This window comes from Pundamilia nyererei, unplaced genomic scaffold, assembly GCF_000239375.1.
Source record: "Pundamilia nyererei isolate P.nyererei 1_Seehausen unplaced genomic scaffold, PunNye1.0 scaffold00037, whole genome shotgun sequence".
Classification (NCBI taxonomy): Eukaryota; Metazoa; Chordata; class Actinopteri; order Cichliformes; family Cichlidae; genus Pundamilia; species Pundamilia nyererei.
In genome coordinates, this window is record NW_005187438.1 from 1,918,048 (window position 1) to 1,938,499 (window position 20,452).

General features: G+C 37.8%; 1 protein-coding gene across 1 annotated transcript in view; it reads left to right on the plus strand.

Moving 5' to 3' along the window:
• Positions 1 to 20,452, plus strand: part of LOC102199819 (cadherin-18) — a 94,630-nt gene that overhangs the window by 50,635 nt on the left and 23,543 nt on the right. The window contains exons 5-8 of the mRNA XM_005730419.2: positions 5,137 to 5,304; positions 6,339 to 6,526; positions 7,163 to 7,416; positions 18,359 to 18,495. Of these exons, the coding sequence (XP_005730476.1) occupies positions 5,137 to 5,304; positions 6,339 to 6,526; positions 7,163 to 7,416; positions 18,359 to 18,495 (747 nt within the window). The remainder of the gene's footprint in view (positions 1 to 5,136; positions 5,305 to 6,338; positions 6,527 to 7,162; positions 7,417 to 18,358; positions 18,496 to 20,452) is intronic.

A 20,452-nucleotide genomic window follows, 5' to 3' on the forward strand; every position in this document is an offset into this window, starting at 1 on the left:
TACAGGCCCACTAAGTCCCCTTTGCATCTTAAATAGGCTAATTTCTCTGCTGATCTGGGATTTGTGACTGTTCGAGTTTACTGATGGAGCTGACACAGATCAAGACATTTTCACCGTTAACGGATTAAGTCTTACCTCTTGAATCAGGGAAAGTCATTTGTGATGTAGGCTTGAGCAGCCCAATCAGTTTTTCACAGTTAGATAGATGGACTGATATATAAACAGAGAGAAAAGTTTGTAAAGTAACAAGAAGCCGTGTTTTTGTGCGATATCTTTGATTATTCAAGTGGCTTTTGCTGAAGTTATCTACCTTTTTTTTTTTTCCGGGAAATGCTCTTCGAGTTCAGACACACAGGGATAACATCGTATTGGAAGGGCAAAAAACCAAGATTCCTGAAGCTGGAGATTGAAGAGCGCTTTAGTAATCTCCTATAATCCTTTTTGTTCACCCAGGAGATTGTCCTCCTTTAGAAGTTTCCAGCCAGACAAAGAGGTGGATAGTATGATGGTATCAACTCTAATAGACTGGGGAGGTTGAGGAAAAGGCTAACCACCTCACTGTGTCAAATGGGCCTAGGTTGAAGGAAGTCAGCTCTTTCTCAATTATTTTCTAAATTAACTGACGAGCTCCACTGAGATTTAGCAGAGACTTTCTGAGGTATTACAGCTCAGAAATGGTCAGGATAGGGAGTTCAGGGGTGCGATCTTTGTGTCAAAGTACTGACATACCTTTCAGGTACTTGCACTTTCTGAAGAATACCCTCATCGCCTTTTCTGTATTGTTAAAGAACTTTTATTTAATACTGAATGCAGTTCGCTGATTGTACATTACTACAATAAATGCATTGCAACAGCTGTGAAAGAACGGTCACACATTGCAGAAGGTATTATGTCATTTGCTTGTTTGATTTTAAATGTCTGATAGTTGTCCATCCTCATTATTGTGAATACCAGTGGAATTCCCATAGTAAAAGAAGAAAACCTCATACTTTCGTGTTTGCTCATTGTTCTTAAAACCACTGCCATGAAATATTGCTGAGGAGCGATGCACCCTCATGAGTAAAGGGGTAATAAGAGACTTGAAAGGTCAGATCGTCTGTCTTGGTGTGGTTTTAATGGAAAGCATGGCCACTTGCCAAGGTCTGTGTGTCTCAAGGACCCCAGGTTAAGTAATGCCAAGACTGCAGTTAATAACAAAGGCCTTCCAATAGAGTTTGCAAAGCTCGCATCATTACATGAAAATGGCTGCAAGCGCTTTGATTAGTTTTAAAACTAAGAAAAGCAGCAGAGCCATGCTGAGATCTGGCATTTGAAAAGAACACTGTGACAAGAATAAAATGCTTGTGCTCTAATGAAAGCTTTTCAATAAAAATCTGGAGTATTTTCATCTCCTGGAGAGGCTTAAAAGACAAACATTGTGTTTCTACCCTCTCTGATAATATATTTTATATGTGAAATATGTTAGTCATTATATTTAATTATTTAATGTCTTTTTTATTATTTTATAATAATAATAATGTAAAACATATGCCCAATTTAAACATTCCATAGAATGGTTATTAATTATGTACAATGACTGCTTGTTGACTCAAATATCTAATCACTTGGTAACATGGTAACAACTCAATGCACTGATGCATGCAGCTATGGTCCAGATGACCCAGCATCAGAATGGGGAAGGTAGGTGATTTAAGTGACTTTGAGTGTTACATAGTTGTTGGTGCCAGACAGACAGAAACTGCTGTTCTACTGGGACTTACCTGCAAGACAAAAAAGACAAAACATCCAGTTAGTAGCAGTTTGCTGGGCAAAATGCCTTGTTGATGCCTGAGGTCAGAGGAGATTGGCTTCAGGCATATAGGAAGTCAAGAGTAAATCAAATAACAACTTATTACAACCAAGGTATGCAGAAGAGCATTTCTGAATGCTAAATATGTCCAAACCTGTTAGCTTAGCACAGGAAATTCTCATTGGCTCGCCAAAGTTGAACAATAGAAGTTTGGAAAAATGTTGCCTGGTCTAATGAGTGTCAATTTATGCTGCAATAATCAGATGATAGGGTATCAATGGCTCAGATTGCCAACACTGGCAGTTTAATGGTATGGGGTGTTCTTTCTTGGCATACATTGAAACGTGAGAATTGTTTAAATTTCACAGCCATCTTCCAACGACTGCATTTGGCAGAATACCACGGGCGACCATGGTTCAGGGGGTTGGGAAGCTCATCTTGTAACTGGAAGGTTGCCGGTTCGATCCCCAGTTCTGTCTGTCTTGGTTGTTGTGTCCTTGGGCAAGACACTTCACCCTACTGCCTACTGGTGATGGCCAGAGGGGCCGATGGCACAATATGGCAGCCTTGCTTCTGTCGGTCTGTCCCAGGGAAGCTGTGGCTAGCTTGCCTCCACCAGTGTGTGAATGAATAGCGGAATTGTAAAGTGCTTTGGAGGTCTTGAAAAGCGCTAAGTGCAATCCATTATTATTATTATTATGCTTGAAAGCATGTCACCAAAAAACTGCTTAAAAGTTTAGTAAAAAAAAGTAAAGTGAAAAGTAAAGTAAAGTCCTCGTAACTGGATATCAGGCCCTTGTGGAGCAAAATGTATTATTTTGGTCTAGACATCTCAAAATGTTATGTCCACATATGTAGACGCCAGGTCCTAGGAAGTTAAAGCTTGCATTAAGATTACACAATCACATTGGGGGAAATCCTGGATGCCTTTTCTAGTAAATTCCTTTTCCTCATAAAGCCTGCCTTTATATTTAGATAGTACTTGTCCACTCTGGTCTTGATATTTAAAGTGTGGCAAGGCTTTTGTTGATTCACTACTAATGAATCCCAATTCACTAGCACTCTGTGGGACTTCAGCCACTGCTCTGTGTGACAGGTGATGTTTAACCTAAGATCCCCTGGATCTTAATACTATTGGCTGCCTTACTCCTTGACCCACTTTTAATGATTATTCAGCCTGAGGCAAGTGGATTAGTTTCTGTCTATAGTCCAGGAGAAAAGAAAGAGGAAAATGGCCCATCGTATAACTCAGGTATATAGCTGCCTCTTTTGGGGAATTTTGGAAATCATAGCCCTGCCTTAATTCACTTAACTCAATTTTTTTTTAAATGCTGAGTTTAGAACACAAATCAGATGTTGATAACTTACTTGGCCCCTCAACTTTCAGACATTGCGTAGCAGCGAACAATCAAATGTAAAATGCTGTATTTTCCTCCACTTCATTAAAGAGCTATAGCATCACACACCTGCAGCAACAGCATCTATACTGTCCCCGTATTGCAATAGGTGCTGTGAGCATTTTATGAGCATAACACAGGAGTAGTAATTTAATTTATTATTTTAATATTCTGACTTTCCATTGTGATCTTATGTAGCCTTATTACATCCCTCTCTCTCTATAGCAAATTGCTTCACTGCTTCAGACTCACAGTTTCTGCAGTGAAATCATTCTGAACAAAACTCCCACTCAGGATGAATCCAATGGCACTAGAGTTACATTTTTAATTTCAGCTAAATCCAAATATTGTTTCCCCTGGAGAATCCTCACATTTTTTCCTCTACCATATCAAGTGGATTATTGCAGATAGTTTAGTTTTGCTGCTTAAAAGCAGCTTGCTTGCAGTAGTGGCATGGCTGGATGCATGAAATTGATCTAACCACTCTGTGAATTAAAAAAAAAAAAGGGGGGGGGGGGGGCAACAGACAGACAGACAGTTGACCCATTAATGAAAACAATTCACTATACTGTGACACAGCCCCCATCCCACTGCTCACATATCACAGTTTAACCCCTGTTAAATTTTCCAAATGCAAGTGTTTTACATCAAATATAATAATATCTAAACGTAGTCTTCCTATGATAGAAATACAATACTGTAATTCTTTTTTGTGAGTTAAAGTTTGAAGATAACTGTAAGGAAGGTGACCTTATAATAGAGCAAAATTAAGATACAAAAGGGATGTTTTTTTAAATAGGCTCATGAAGGTGATTAGATTTTTTTGTAGAATGTAAGCAGCAGGTGAGGGACACACAACCCCCTTTATGTCAGGGCAACTTCATATAGAAATGAATAAAATAGCCAAACAATGAGGAAAAACGTGGATTTATCATGCAACACAGTTGATGGGAAACCTGTAAAAAGCCAGGTTAGGTTTTTCCGAGACCTTAGAAATGCCTCGATTAATTCTCTCATGTTGATTGTTGAATCACAACAGGAATCGACAGCAGCAATGTGGATTTCACCCTGTCATCAACACCAACCCGCAGGTGTCACTGCACTGCACCGGGACAACCCCTGTGAATTATGGCAGGGTTCAGAAGTTCAAAAGAACACGAGTTCAGTGGTTGCCAGAGGGTCTCTGCTGTGGGGAAAAGCACAATTTACAATCAACGCTCATGTAACAGAACATATTAGATCAGGCTCCATGTGCTGCTGTGGTTTCAGGAACAAAGATGGCGAATTAAGCCCCGAGCACAGATATAGACATACACGCACACAAAGCTATATAGGCTAACAAATAAGATACAGTTGCAGTCAAACACACACTCGCACGCACAAACACATTCCCATGAACCTATTACATTCAATAAATCACCTACTAATGGCAACACAGGAAGCTAATACTGCTTCCATCTTTTAGCTTGTTATTGTGCTGTGATTCACCTGTGTACAGTTTCTAATAGTGGGAAGAGTTCCGGTCATATATCACCGAGTTAGTATTGTGAAAGTTCATGGCAGTGTTTGCTGTGTTATTGTAGTAATAAATGTGACAAATTGGGTCCCCCAGAAAGTTGCATTCTGCCTTAATCCAAGGTTGCATAGTCGTTTCTTATAACATAATGAATATTAAGGAAAAGCTAACCTTGACAGTGAGAGATGAGGAAAATCAAAGATAAAGAGGCACGGTATTATAGTATTAGCCTTTAAGAAGAAGAGTGACACAGCGCTGTGTCAGTGGTACTAAAGAGGTGTTGGTAAGAAAACAATATAGCAATGTAACAGTGAAAAAAGTATATTCTATCTGTCCTCTAGATAAAAACTAATAAATAAAAAACATATTAACTGCAAAGTTATTAACCTAGTTTATGTTTTGTGTTTATTTTTTCCCTCTCAAATGTCACACAGGAATCATCAGGACTGCCTTAGCTAACATGGATCGAGAAGCCAGGGAACATTACACTGTTGTCATCCAAGCCAAAGACATGGCAGGTCAAGTTGGAGGCCTTTCTGGTTCCACCACCATCAACATCACACTGACAGATGTCAATGACAACCCGCCCAAGTTTCCCCAGAGTATGTACAATGCACCTGAAGACGATGTTTGACCTAACAAAGTTTAGTGCTATTTTAAGGGGCATTATAGTAAATTATTATGCTGCAGAACTGACCTCCTCCAATTGCATTTGTGCTGGAATATCGTGCAATTCCATTTAGGAGATTGTATGGCAGCGAATTTTAAACTGGCAAACTAGCCACAAGGTGAATGTACAGTAGTTAAATAACCAGTGCCAATGTTGACATCTTAGTTTGCTTATCTGAATACATCAGCTTCTGCTGCATTGCATGACCATGCAGGCTTGGCCTTGGGCAGAAGACTTACAACACACCTGCCTGAGGCAGTTACATTAAAGATGAATTCATAAGAGGAAGTTTCTACTGTATTTTAAGTGTGTTACGTTAAAGGGAAGGCGTTTCTAAAAGTCCTAATGCGTTTGCACAGGAAACATGGGGCTGTTTTTCTGCAGCATATATTGTCATTTCATACTATAAATTTCACCAACTCAGCAGTCGTCACTGTGATGAATGATACTTGTTTTGTAACTGTGTATCCTCACATTGGAGTCAAATTTTCCATAATTAGCTGTTTAAATTAAATGAGCATTTCATCAAAACCCTGTGTTTTGCAGTCTGAATTTTCTCAATTATAATGATAAATTTAAGTAATGACAAAGTTGTGATTCTTTGTCTTTGGAAGTGCCTCATCAAGTATAATCCCCCTCGGCTCTGAGTTTTTTCCATTTGTGCTGCAACGAAAAAAAAAAAACTATTTCAAGACCATCAACATTTTCTGAATAATCATCTGCCTCTGAGTTTGATGTACTCCACTGCAGCGCTATCAACCTAAGTTTCTCATTTAATGACAATTGAAACACAGCAAAATATTTTTAATTACATTCCCCGAGGAACAAGTGGTTGCACATTAGAATTGCTTAGCTAAGGCTTTTTAGGAGAATACTCAGACAAATGTATGAGGCAGAGGAGGCAGATTATGTGTTTAAAATTGTTCTGCTGTCTCTAAATGGATACGCATCAATGTTCATCCACAGAAAACTACCAGCTCTACGTTCCTGAATCAGCTCAAGTAGGGAAACCTGTAGGAAAGATCAAAGCCAATGATGAGAACCTTGGCGTCAATGCGGACATTCGGTACAGCATCATCAATTCAGAGGGGGCCAACATGTTCTCAATTTCTGCAGACAGAGACACGAGGGAAGGAATCATCAGCCTAAAAAAGGTAAGTGCATTCTCACTTTAGTGCTTGGAACATTTGCTTAAAATGTCGTTGGAACATAGACCATTAGGATAAAATCCTCATATCACAGATCTATCACATGCAGTGTTGTAATAGCATATAGGAGCAATTGATTTATGCACTAATTTCACCACAAAGTACACACAGTTGTGTTTGTGGAGTTGGTCCAGAAAGTGTGTTGTTGTTTGGAATTAATGGGTCAGCTTTAGGATTTTTTAAAGTGGGCTTGTACTATTTACCAGCAGGTAAATGAAGTTGTTATATGAATCTCTTCAAAACCACTAGAAGGTTATTTTACCCAGCAGAAAACAACCAACTGAGGAAGCAATAAACTAGAAACTCCTTTGGTCCGTGAGGTAAAATAATCCCTTCTGCTATAACAGTCTCACTTTCTTGATAGAAATTATGGCAAGATAAAGCCATAATTCTTTACAGTCTCTTTTTATGTTGCTAAAAACTGGGGGCACGCCTACTCCCATACACACTAGGCCCTGACCACAGGTATAAGTTCCTCACTACCCCGCTTTAAAAAACGAAAAGAAATAGTGGGTGCGATTAAATTAGTTGTACTATGAGCATGCTAATCATGTGGCCCCTGTGGGGCTTTTTCCCCAACAGCCTCTGAACTTCGAGAGGAAGAAGACCTACACGCTCAACATCGAGGGGGTGAATACACATGTGGATCCTCGTTTTTCCTATCTTGGCTCTTTCAAAGACACTGCCACCCTTAAAATTACAGTTGGGGATGTGGACGAAGCCCCTGTGTTCTCTATGGATTATTATATCATGGATGTTTATGAAAACTCACCAAGTGGCACGGAGGTGGGGGCTGTAACAGCTCGAGATCCTGACAGCAGGAACAGTCATGTCAGGTGAGATACTCTTATTACATTTACCAACATATACAATCTGCTGTAAGAATTATAGACATTCCAGAAGAAGGGCAGTCCTTAAACACTGGACACTTAAACACTTTTAGACTTTAGTTAGACTTTTTTCAGTTGATAAAACATAAGTTTGCCAAGCAAAATCAGCTGGGAATAAAGCATAACAAGTGATGTAGCCCATAGATAGTATCTTTAAGCAACACGTGTGAAATGTTAAAAACTGTGCATTATTTAGAAGACTTACAGTCCGTAAGTCTCGAGCAACCCCTCATTTAATCATATCTTTTGGGAAAATTGGAAATAAGTGGAGTTATGTATCATAACACATGTAGTGTAAACATCCAAGGTACACAGTACATAAGGCAAAAGCAGAGTTTTTACAATTCTGAGCTTGAAAGTCAATATTTGGTATGACCACCCTTATTCTTCAATAGAGTCTGCTGAACTATTAGCCAGATTTTATTTATTGTATTTAAGTAGTCTTGAGGAATAGTTATCTAACACTGTTAAAGGACATTTCAAAGCTTTTCCCTGGAATTTGGTTGCCTTTTGTTCCATTTTATGTTAAGATTTGGGCTCTGGGGAGACTCTGTGTTCTATTGTGTGTTTTTACATCCAGATATGCTTTTACTAGTATTGTGTTTGGGATCATTGTCATGCTAAAAAATGAAACTATTACCATTGTCAGATGCTCTGCAGATGGTATTCCATGGTGGATCCAAATCTGATGATACTTCTCTGTGTCAAAATTCCATCAATTCACCACTGGTTGAAATGCACCCCAAAATCATGACAGATCCTCCACTATGTTTTACACATGGCCTCAGACACTCACTATTATAGTCTCCTGACTCCCTCTGTATATATTAATAGTTTGAACCAAAATTTTCAAATTTGCATTCATCACCCCATAAGACCCGTTGGTGGGATTTCTGGTGTAGTTTAGTGTAATCTGGCACACCCCAGCCTTTTCTCCCTGTTTCCCTTTAGTAACAATCAAGACCTCAAGACCATATCTGATTTAACCCGATATCATGACAAAGCGTGTAATAGATACGCCAGTCCACCGTGTCCATTTCACGCTTTAGCTCTCCAAAACTTGAAGTGTACACGCATGCAGAAGTTGCAGTAACAGCTGAGGGGAATATTTTATTTCAAACCAGCATGAAAATAATCATGGGGAAAACATTTAAGCAGAAATTATTAACACATTTACATGTCCATACATGTTAGACCCTGGTGTGCATTTAATTTTTTTTTTTTGCTCACTGCTGACTTCCTGGCTTTGAATATATCATCTCCCCGTGCTTGTAATTTCAGCACGTGTGTCCATTTGACGGTTTGGAGAGGCAAAGCGTCAAATGGACACAGTGGACCAGCTTGTTTATTACACATTTTGCTGTGATACTGAGTCATATGATGAGGTTTCAGTAAACAGTACGTGGATCATCTTCAGGGGCAGATGCGTTTCTCAGGTCCTGTGTAAAAATAAACAAATAAAAGAAAATAAGCAAAGAGTGAAAAAGCTACCAGTGTCCAAAAAAGGCCTTGGAAGACATTTAGAAAGCCTGGAGAACTATCACTCAATGCCACTTTAAAAATGCAAGAATGTCTGTCTCTTTCCAAGAAAATTATCATTCCTCTATGTTCTTTATATTCTCAGTGTCCAAAGGGTTTTTCCATGGTGCTGTACAGCATCATGTTCTATAGATGCCCTGCAACATTTCAAATAGACTCTTGTCTTATCCTGATACTAGAATTGTAGATAAACACAAACACAAAAAAACAACTGCAGTGTAGATTGTGAGCCTAGTGAATCTGAATGTTTTGGCATCAGACGGCTGGTTATTTTGTCTCTACGCTTATGAAGTAACCTGAGGCAATGCAACTGCTTAGCACATTTGTATGCACTATAAACACATGGTTTTGCACTGTTGAAAGAAGATTGGTATTAGCCTTAGGCTGTGGACTAATCCTAGGTTGTCTCTCTGAACAGGTATCTCATTTCATGACATTACACTCAAGCAACTGTCCTGCTTGTAATCATTTGAATTCTCTTTATAGCCTTGATGTAAATGGCGGACCAGCTGTAAACATGATACTCCTCTTGAGATGAAGTATTGCTGTTATATCAATAAGAAGCAACCCTATATTGCTGTTAACCTCTTATGCCGTGGACCACAGAGCAATGGGTTTTTTTAAACAGCAGCATGGCACTTTACAGTTTTGGTTGATACTACACGTAGTGTGAATAGTAGGTGAGCAAGAAAATTACATTATTATTCAAAGATTATGAGTTAAAATGGGGGCATGGATGCAGGCAAGGTACGATACGCAAATCCCAGTTCTTAATGACAATTTTATTTAGTTATTAACACTAAAATACTCTAAAAACCACAGAAATTGACTGTAGAAAAGTCTAGAGAGAGTGTAGGACACACATTTTAACAAACTAAAGATCTGAGACTGGTACATGACAAGGCATGCTCCAGAGGTTTGTAAGAGAGTTGCAGTTAAGGATGTATGGGAAAAGCTGTGTCAGCCATTATCAGCATCAGCTGGACTCAAACTGGAACGTATTGGCTCATGAAGTGCAAAAGAAAAAAAAATGTGGACTGACACTGAAGGTTTATTTTCATTAGTACATACCCTAAGGTAATATAAAGGGGTTACATGGGGGGGAATATATATACCCAGAACTCTGAATTGTAATCTCTCCCAGTAATTTGTTTATCCAGGGCATCATGCAGTGCCTAAAGACTCATTAATGCTGGAGCCTGATGGGAGCTGCAGTGGCGCATGTCATAAGCACAAGATTGTTTGGGTTCTTGATACTGTACTGTTGCAGCAGCAAACAGTTACAGTAAGCCACTGGTTGAAATCATCTCTCTGCTAGTCACCTCCTACACAGCTTAAGCAAACGAAAGTGGTGACCTCAAATGTTGAAGTATGTCACAGCTTTCCCCGAAGCAGAAGCAAATTTTATCAGTCAACATCGATTTGACCTTTCACTTCAACAAATTAAAATACATGTTCCTTTTTGCAGGCATTTTAGGACCAGTTGGTGTATGATGCTTCCTGAATCTCACAGCAGCAAACATCTCTGTTTAATATTAAGGTCCTTTAACCATGGAGAGCTTTATTTATTTATTTGTTTTCATTTAACATAGCAAGGTTTTTAGGGTGTGTGGATTTTAAAGTTTGACTAATAGATGAGTGGAAACTTGGGCACAAGAAGAGTCTTATTTGCACATTGGTCAGGGTGTCACACTCCAACAGCTACTGAAGGAGCAGTCTAGCAAATAACCAGCAGGAGAATTTCAGTAAATGTACAGCTGCAGGTATGCAGTTGATGTCTATAAGGTGTCCCATGGAAATGGGTGGAAGTGGTGAAGGCCACAGAATTTATTACACACCTTTTTTTCTGCAGGACAGTGACCAATTGCAAGTGTACTTTCCATTTCCATATCCATTGTGGCCGGCTTCAAATGATGCTCAACGCATCAACTTCAAGGACAAAGCTAATGAAAACTTTTACTCATGCTATAACAACTGTAAACATGAGCCAAAGACTTTATTATGTATTTTTATTACCTCACAGGAGCCACATTATGCTTGAGGCTTATTTATATCTACATACATCCTGGGATCTATTTTTCCGTCTAAAATTAATCAAAGGGGCAAAAATGCTTGGAATGAGTCCACTACTGAGCAAAGAAAGCCACGAAGTGTTTGTCCATCTCCTTATCTTTACTACTCACTTGCTTGGATGGTAATTTGAAAAGGAATTTATGATGTTTATACACTATCTAAAACAAGCTGTTCTTCCAATAAGGACAGTGGCCCTTTAAAAACCTTCTCACTGGCTGGTCCTAGCAAATGAAAGGCTTGAAAAGCAGGTGGCCAAGTTGTGACAATATTAGATATAAATACACACTGAAATCATACACCCAAGAGTAGAAAAAACTGTCAGAAGCAAGAAATTACGTGCACTGACTCTAATCACATCAATAACATGACAGAAATACGAATATGAAAGAAAACATTAAAATCACAACATTCTGACATTTTCATGGCATGCATTTTTATTTATTCCTTCTAATTAACTGCAATGAAATGTGCACATACCAGAGCATTTACATACATGTAAATTCAATAAGTTACTGCTCCCTAAAAGGCACTTACAATGTGGAAATGCTTAAACCCCAAGCCCATCAGTCTTCATCCACTTATCCAGTTCAGGGTCATGGTTGGGCTGAAGCTGCTGTAGGGCATGGCACTGGATACACCCTGGACTGGTCACCAATCACTCTCACATTCACAACTACGGCCAGTTTAGAATAATCATTTAACCTAACAGTCATGTCTGTGGGAGAAAGCTGGAGTACCTGGAGAGAATCCACCCAGACACTGGGAGGATGTGCAAATGTCCCTTCTTGCTTTGAGACATAAATCTAAACCACTCGATCACTCTGCTGCCCAAACCTCAAGCCATTATTATTATTATTGTTTTAATCTAACCTTTCTATATTTATATATAGAAAGCATATATTTACTATGTACAGTATTGTTACGCCACATTGTCTGCTCTCTCTAACTCGCACTCACCTTAGTTTTAGGTTGGCATGTCTCTCTTAGTGAGACTTTTGTTATATTACAATCAAAACCTATTGTTGGCAGCTATAACCACTTTTACTAAGTGGACAGTTGGCCCATGGCATTGTATCACGACTGTTTTGTAGTTGCCAATACTGAAAAAATTCTAAATATTTTTGTCGCTTTTAATAATGCAGAAGCCAAAAGTTAAGAAATGGAGGTTTAAAAATACAGGATTTTTCCTTTCATACTCTGCCTGAATGCTTCCTGTGTTGACTTAGATGGAGCACCAGAGATGTTGCTATAATTGTGAGTGCAAGGTACATGACAGCTGCTGCCCTGCTAATGTGCTGCTCAAGCTACACTGTCTATTTAGGCAGGCTGTGTTCTTCATACCTTTGAAACTTCACTCAGAATTTTAATGCCAGAAAGGTTATTTAATTTAGAAACAGTTTGGATTTCTTTCCATTTTATTAAGTCTATGTTGGGATTTTTCTGCTTCTTTTCCAGCAAAGATGAATTGCCAGTCAGAACCTTTTTTTTGGAATAATATCAAAACCAACTGTATGCAGAGGTTTGTTTGAGGGTACCTGGCATTGTATCCGGAGCTCAACATAATATATGAAATATATTATATGATTCAGCTCATTAATCATTATTCTGCCTTATTTTTCACATCTAGACCAAAGCACACAGGTCAAGATTAATCAAACCAAGACTAATTAATCAACTGTTTGGCATTTTTGTTGTCACAGACAAAGTAAAGGTTTCACGAATTTAAAAGTATGCAATCATTAGTCTTTACTTTTCTCCTTGTTAGTTCAGATTTCACAACTCTACATATAAATGATGGTATATGATCAAGAGGGTCTTAAAAATACCAAAAATAATCAAGTCCAGGTTTGAAGAGTATTTTCAAAGCTGTGAAGCTGGTCTATTGTAGAAAAGAAACTATATATTGTTTTTTAAACTTACATTTTGGAGTTGGTTTCAAACAGCATTATGGTTTTAATTGGGATACTAAATTCCTTTTCACATTGGAGTGGTAAAAAAAAAAGATTTCTTTCTGTCCATTATTCTATTCATTTTTCAACGTTTCTTTTGGATAATATTATGAGTTGCTGTATTGGTGTCAGTCGCACCACACAGATATGACACCCGTTAACTTAATCAGCCATAAAACTCCCTTTCACAGCATCTCTAATTAAGTCTGTTTTGCATGAGGTGAGCTTCGTCGTCCTTGATGAATGTTGTACAGTTTGAAATGTCTGGAAAACATAGGGTGAAGATTTGTTTTTCTGATTCATGTATTAATCTTGACAAGCTGTGAAAGATTTGTAGTAAACAAAAAGGTAATCTACATATGAAAGACTTTTCCTTGCGTTCCTTGAGGAATACCTGGTCCATTCCCGCAGTACATTACTTGCGCTGTTCATCACGTAAAGAAGAAGGCAGCAGGAAGTATTTTGATAACATCCACTTGAACACTGAAAGCTAAACAAGTGTGCCTCTGCTTCTTGTGTCTGCATCAGAATGTAAAATTCAGCAGTGTTTGCCTCTCTTTGATCATCAGAAGTCTGCCCATGCATGCAATGAAATAAATATGTGATTGAAGTGACATTTGAAATGTTGGGAAATGGTTTGAAATTGACATCTGAATAATCAAATGAGTTTTCCAGAGGTCTTTACCTCTGATTGCTCTTATACATTATCATATTTATTAGGAATAGTTTTGAAAAGTTTTTTGGCCTAGTTACCATTACTCACAGCACAGACTCCCATCTTCAGCCAGTATTAACTGACTGCATCAATTGTAGTATCAAACAGACTCATTAAAGTAAGACGGGAAACAGTGAAATCTTAGGTTAAATGCTTAGTTAAACAATTGGCAGTTTATAATAAAAAAAGTAGAACAAAACATATTTTTAGTGTTGTGCATTGTGTACGTTTCACTGTGGTTATCTGACATGCCATCAAACTATAGGTTTTTCTTCTGAAGACCTTTACTTTTACAGCTGAAAGGATGTCATGCTCTTATGAGCCTGAAAATATTAAATAAATCATGACAACATGCAGGTTCCAGGAACACTGGCAATCTGAGCTCAAATATTCAATAAATGCAATCCTGGCATCAGTAAACCCACTGCATTTCTACCTCTCATGTCGATTGAAAATTGTCGACTTAAGGGTATATTGCACAGGAGAATGAATGCTGGATTAAAGGTATAAATAGGTCATTAAGAGATAAATTAGGGAATACGTAGTCAATGCTCACTTTGTGCTTGAACTCTTGAGAAGCACTGGAGCTCATTTCTGCTTTGTATTCCACAGACTCCTTTGCATTCAGTTTGATAACACTGTCGCTAGAAAGCCATTACAAGAGTGTAAACATTGCCAGGAGAACACTGCCTTTTGTTATTATTAAATATTGAAGATAATTGCTCTTGACTTAGAAATGTGTATTTTCAGAACATTCTGTCAAGACCTAAAGTCCATTTAAAAGCTGTAGGGATTATTCTATTCATGTGCTTTAGTGGAGGTACCAGGCTTTGAAAATCACAGGAGCATAAATATGTCTCCTTTGGCTCACGCTGCCTCTCCACTTCAGTCACGTCAGTGTGTCAGTTTGTTCTTGTTGTGCTTTACTAAATCTTATTAATTCGGGGTTTTGTTTTACTTTTTTTTTTTTTTTTTGGTTTTTTTTTAAACATAAAATGGACATAAACAAAAACAAATAGATATTTATTGCATAGTGTTTTGACTCTGGCTTGGTAAACTTTAAGCCAGGGTCAAAACACAATGCCCTTGCATAATATCCTGAGGCTTCTATAACTTGGTACTGAAAAGGATACTAAAAGAATTACACACAAAGATGCAGCAGGGATAGACTCCACGCCCTGGTGATTTTGAATTGGATAACCAGAAAATAGATGGATGGATTGGTGTACGCTTGACCAGTATCGCTCAGTGATGGTGGTTGTGTATTGTCATCTGTGGGTCTAAAGGAGCTTCCAAGAGTTTTGTTTTGTTTTTTTAATCTCCTAATCACATTATCAAGATTGTGTTGGAAAAATGATGCAAACTTGAGGAACCAACTTTAAAAGAGTTTATTTATGTTGTCTTATTTTAGTTATTTTTTGTATGACCGGAGGAATTCCATCAGGTTTGGTATCAATTAATTAAAATTTTGCTGATCTCCTCTTTATGAAATGTCTGTTCCTTGTGCAACTCTGGACTGCTTCACATTAGAGCTGGGCGATAGAACGATAACGATATGTATCGCGATATAACTTTTACTCGATAGAGAAATTAAGCTATCGCGATAGACCTCGCCGCTCTTGTTCTCTTAAAAAAAAAAAAAAAAGGTCAGCCGATCCAAATTCAGTAGCGCAGAGCCGAACCAATCACAGCCGCAGCGTCACGTCGCGTGACTTGTTACGTACAGCACAAGTGCCAAGCCGCACGTGTGTTTGTTTGGGAAGCAGCCAGCGGGTAATGGAGCCAGCGCGTAATGGAGGAAATGAGTGTGCCGACTAGAAAAATCAACCGAGCGTGACCGAAGAGAAAACAGATGATGGTTCCAATGCCGGAGAGATTGTCGAACAGAAGAGCCATAGAAGCTCCGTAGTGTGAAGGTATTTCGGCTATTTCAAGTCTGACAAAAAACAGAGTAGCGTGCACTGTAAATGTGCCGAAAGCAAGTCTGGAAATACAATAAACTGGTGCATGCGTCACACTGTGCGCCACGTTATTGTTTCGGTGAAATGACAGTTACTGTCCGTCTACACATACGACTCTGTTCTGCTTCTATGCCCCAGCTTTGTTTACTTTTTGCCACCGAGGCTTCTAGACTTCTGATTGGCCAACATTTCGGCACGGTTAGGAATCTAGCGCCACCTGCTGCTTTGGCATGTTCATAGCAGCGTTTTCCTTCATTTCTGCCTTTATGTGTGGACGGGATTATTTTTTAAAACGAAAACGGAAAATCTCCGTTTTCAAAAATACCCGTGTACGTGTGGACGTAGCCTCTGTCTCTGACTGGAAGCGCTAATTCGTCATTCGGCTTTTGTCAGACTAAAGTAACTGTTAAAACTGTTTGAAAAGCTAAGCTATACAACAAGGAGAGATTGAGAATTTCCTTTTAGTTCTCAGTTTATTTGATATTGACAAAAGTTAGTCAGTTTTGTCTGTTCTTCTGTAAAACAAACTAAGATTTATTTGTAGAATTAATACTTTGTTTCTAAGTGGAATTGACAGTTTAGTCTGTTTCGTTTGTTCTATTTTGAAACTTAGACGCTTTAGCGGCTGCCTTTTGTGTAGTTTGCAATATTTGCCTTTATTTATCTGAAAAAGTCTCATGTTCCTTAAGTACATCTACCCTGTTGAACTTATTATGGGAAATAAATATTTAAATAAAAACAAGCTGCTGATTATTTCACATTTTACTTGTGAGCAACGGCACATTTAAATCTTACAAATATAGTTATTTGGCTTATATCGTGATGGATATCGTTATCGCCTGAAATGAAAAAAACATATCGTGATATGAAAAAATCTCATATCGCCCAGCTCTACTTCACATGTTCCTGCAGATTTTAGATTTTTCTAGCCACTTACCCTTGTGCATTTGCAATTTCACCTCAATGAGCAAACAGTGTGTGAGACTAACCCCTTAATGTCACGATTCGAGAATAATCACTGGTAATAAAAGCTCCAGGACTCTGACACCAGACTTGTTTCTTTTCTTGTTTTTCTTTTTTATTTGTTTTCCATGAATGAATGTGAAGGCCAAGCCTAAAGGTGGCACACAAGGTCAGGAACTGACCATGAGCATCATTATTTCTTCCAAATACAGAGTTGTGCACAGGGAATTCATCCCCTGAGGTCAGATTGTTAAAACAGGGTACAGCTGTAATGTCCTAAGGCATCTGGGAAGAGCACAACATGCGGTGTGGGCCATTGTTTACCATAGCAGAAGGCAATGAAAATACCAGAGCTTTTCGGCCTTGCCGAAACAATCTTTCCATGCCACCTGCTGTACTCACCCTGCAAGTTTGTCCTCTTCCTCAATATGGCATTAAAGTTGAAGCATTGCTGTCTTGTCACATTGGGTGAGATCCAGCAAGCTTCTCAAATGTGCAAGTGGTCAGGACAGGACTAAATAAGAATTATCTAAAAGTAGCAGCAGCACAGAGAATGGTAAAGGGATGGAAAACAAGACCACCTATTAAAAACAGATGCAGTTTTGATTTTTGTGATTTGACCTCATATATTTTTGTTTTGTTTTAATGTTTCTTACGAGCCATTTAAATTTATGCAATTTAGGTAAGTTAAGTAAATACTTAAAGTTTTAAAATTCTTTATTATACATTAAAAGTATTTTACACACAGAATAGGAAACGAAGAACAAAATTAGTACAGAATGGCACTTTTAGAGATTTTAGGTTGTTGATAAACACGTTGCTGTGGCGTAGTGTTAATGAAATACTGAAATGTTAGATTAGTGTTTAAGAAATTAGTGTTTATTTCTTTATGCTTTGTTTCCAAGACTTTCTTGTAATGTTTATAATTTTTTAAAGTGATCTTGACCAATAGTTCTCTAGGCTCAAGAAATAGGAAAAGGCTTTCCAAAGAGACAAGGGAAACAGGAAGAATAGACTGAGGTAAGGACAGAGGCTCAACAGTGACCTCCCTATACACGGGAGAGGTTCTGTCATGGTTTGGGCCTGCCTTTCAGCCTGTGATGTTGGGGGTCTTGTCAGAATTGATGGAATCAATGAAAACATATACTTTCCGATTTTGATTTTCCATGCAGAAGATTTGACTGGCAATGGTGTCATTTCTCAACACAACAATGGTTCTAAACAAACATACCTGGATAGAAAAAAACGAACAAACATGAAATATAAAGGTGGTCGTACCAAATATTTACTTCAAGCTTGGTAGAACTGGGAGACTTGTAGAATTGGACAAACTCTGGGTTTTGCCTTATTCAATGTATTTCTATGTATGAATGCACAATAAATAAATTGCTGTTCTTATTCACCTTTTTACTGGCAAAATAAAAGTGAGGGGTGCGTTCAGACTTTTGGCCATGTGAAGAGTGATTGTCATTTATGCTCAAGTCTGTTTAGCATTTTGAATTTCCTAGAATACAATAAGATATTAGCATTTCAAAAACTTTCTGACATCTCAATGTAAAGAACAGTGTGTAGATATCCTTATCCTGACAACACTGACATCTCTAACAGAGGGTTTTCGCTGTGGGTTTGTACTGCACATTCCAAATGTATACATAACATCAAATGCAATCTTGTTTTTCTTTCAATAGATACTTCTTGGACAGAAAAGAGGAAGGTATAAATTATTTCAGAGTCGACGAATACAGTGGAGTTATATATACAACACTGCCCCTGGACAGGGAAGATATGCCTTGGCACAACATCACTGTTATGGCCTCGGAGGTTGGTAGGTATCCAGGTTGCTTTCCGTATACAAAATGTTTACAAGAGTAAGTAAATGTAATGCCACTGGTACATCTGTTTACTCTTATGTGAATGTTCATGAGTGGGTAGTGGTGATACCAGCTGTGCTTCATCTTAACAAAGCTTATATGAAGTAACAACTTGCCTTTTCTTGTAGCCCCACAATTTCAGGTAGTTAATTAAACTTTAATTTTACAGTTATAGTATTTAACAAAGTGGATTTTTTTTGTTTTATAAATCCATAAAAATTAAATGTACTGTTTGTTAAATGTAAATAAGCAAATTGGGAGATGCACTGCACATAATGAACTGAACAGTCATAAACACTTGAAAATGCTGTAATGCATTCGGTTGAAAGAGGCACTCAAGAGATTGATCAATCTTTCCACTCTTGTTTTGTTTTGCCTCAAGCTAATAAGAGACATTATAAATCAGAATCACATTCAAACTATGGTTGAGTTCTGTGTCATGACAGCAAGATGATTCAAAAAGCAGAAATTACAAAATAGGTGTGTGCTGTAGTTCTACCCCGAGTTTGTTTTTTTCTTAAATGCTCTCCCACCAGATAACAAGACACCCTGCGGGGATCATATACTCAGACAGAGGGTAAAATTGGAGTCCAAATCAATATCACCAAAATAAAAGGTTCCAAAAGGAATGAGCACATGAATCTGCACTGAACAGTTTCCATTTATCTACTGAGCAAAAAATGCATGTAGATAATCATATTTGAAGGTGCATCAGTACAGTGTATGTTAATGGACACTTTCATTGCTGCAGATTTGTAGCAGTTATTTAATTTTCTATATTAAATGTTTGGAATACAAACAAATATACTTGTTCTACCCAGGTCTACCCAGGTCTTCGATTGAAAACTAGTTAATAAAATCATATTATGGCTAACAGGTGTACCAACTTCTAAATATATAAAATCTTATATTCCTCTTATTTTGACATACAGACCATAAATGTGTGTTATTTGAGCTATGCTGCAAAAATCAAATGTAATTTGAATGGTAAATAAAAAGGGAAAATTATTTTTTTAATCATTATTAGGAAAACTGCTTAAAGTCAAGTAATTAAAGTTTTGTAGTTAACCAAAAAAGGTGTGCAGTCTGTGGACTGTTTATATTTTATCCACGTTTAACTCAGTGCACCAAGATGCCTAAATGGGATTATTAACAGCAATACAAAAATAATCAACAGATTTAAACAGTCCAGTGTAAGTAATGGAATTAACAGTCTGAAGACTTGAGAAAACAACAGTGAAGGATAATATTTGCATATTGATTAGAATGTGCAGTATAATTTTTTCTTATAATTAACTAAAAAAATCAAATTAGTCTCAATTGTTTCAGTGTCCTTTCCTGCAGTGAAAATTAATTAAATCAATACATGCCCCTCTAACTCCAATTGCTATCAGGTAACTTGGATAATTTGTAATCACAATTAGGCAAATCTCTTGCCAGGCGAGTGGGATTCTGAATGCTAATGTTTCTTTTAACTTCTCTTTAGTATTCAAGGATACAGTTACATGCCAAGACACTGTCAAAAGGCAGAATGATAAATTTTTACCTCTTTGAATGAGCAAGGACACAGTGTCATCGAGACAAAGCACCAAACAGTTCACTGCGAACCATCCTGTAGAGATTTTATCCTGAAAAGGCGTGGGAATAGATGGACTGTCCAAACTGAGAAAGTGAATTAGAGGATGAACGTATGATAAAGTAACATTTTAGTGTTTGGGGGTTTAAATTGGTAGTTTATGGTGGAAATATTGTCTTGGAATACCATTGGTGCAAAGTCAAATCTTCAATTAGTGGTGAAAAAAATGCTGCACAAGATAAAGTAAGTAAAGATGTAGGAGCATTCATTTAAATCAAAGACATGAACACCTGCGTTAACTTTGTGTGTGTGTGTATACATATATATATATATAT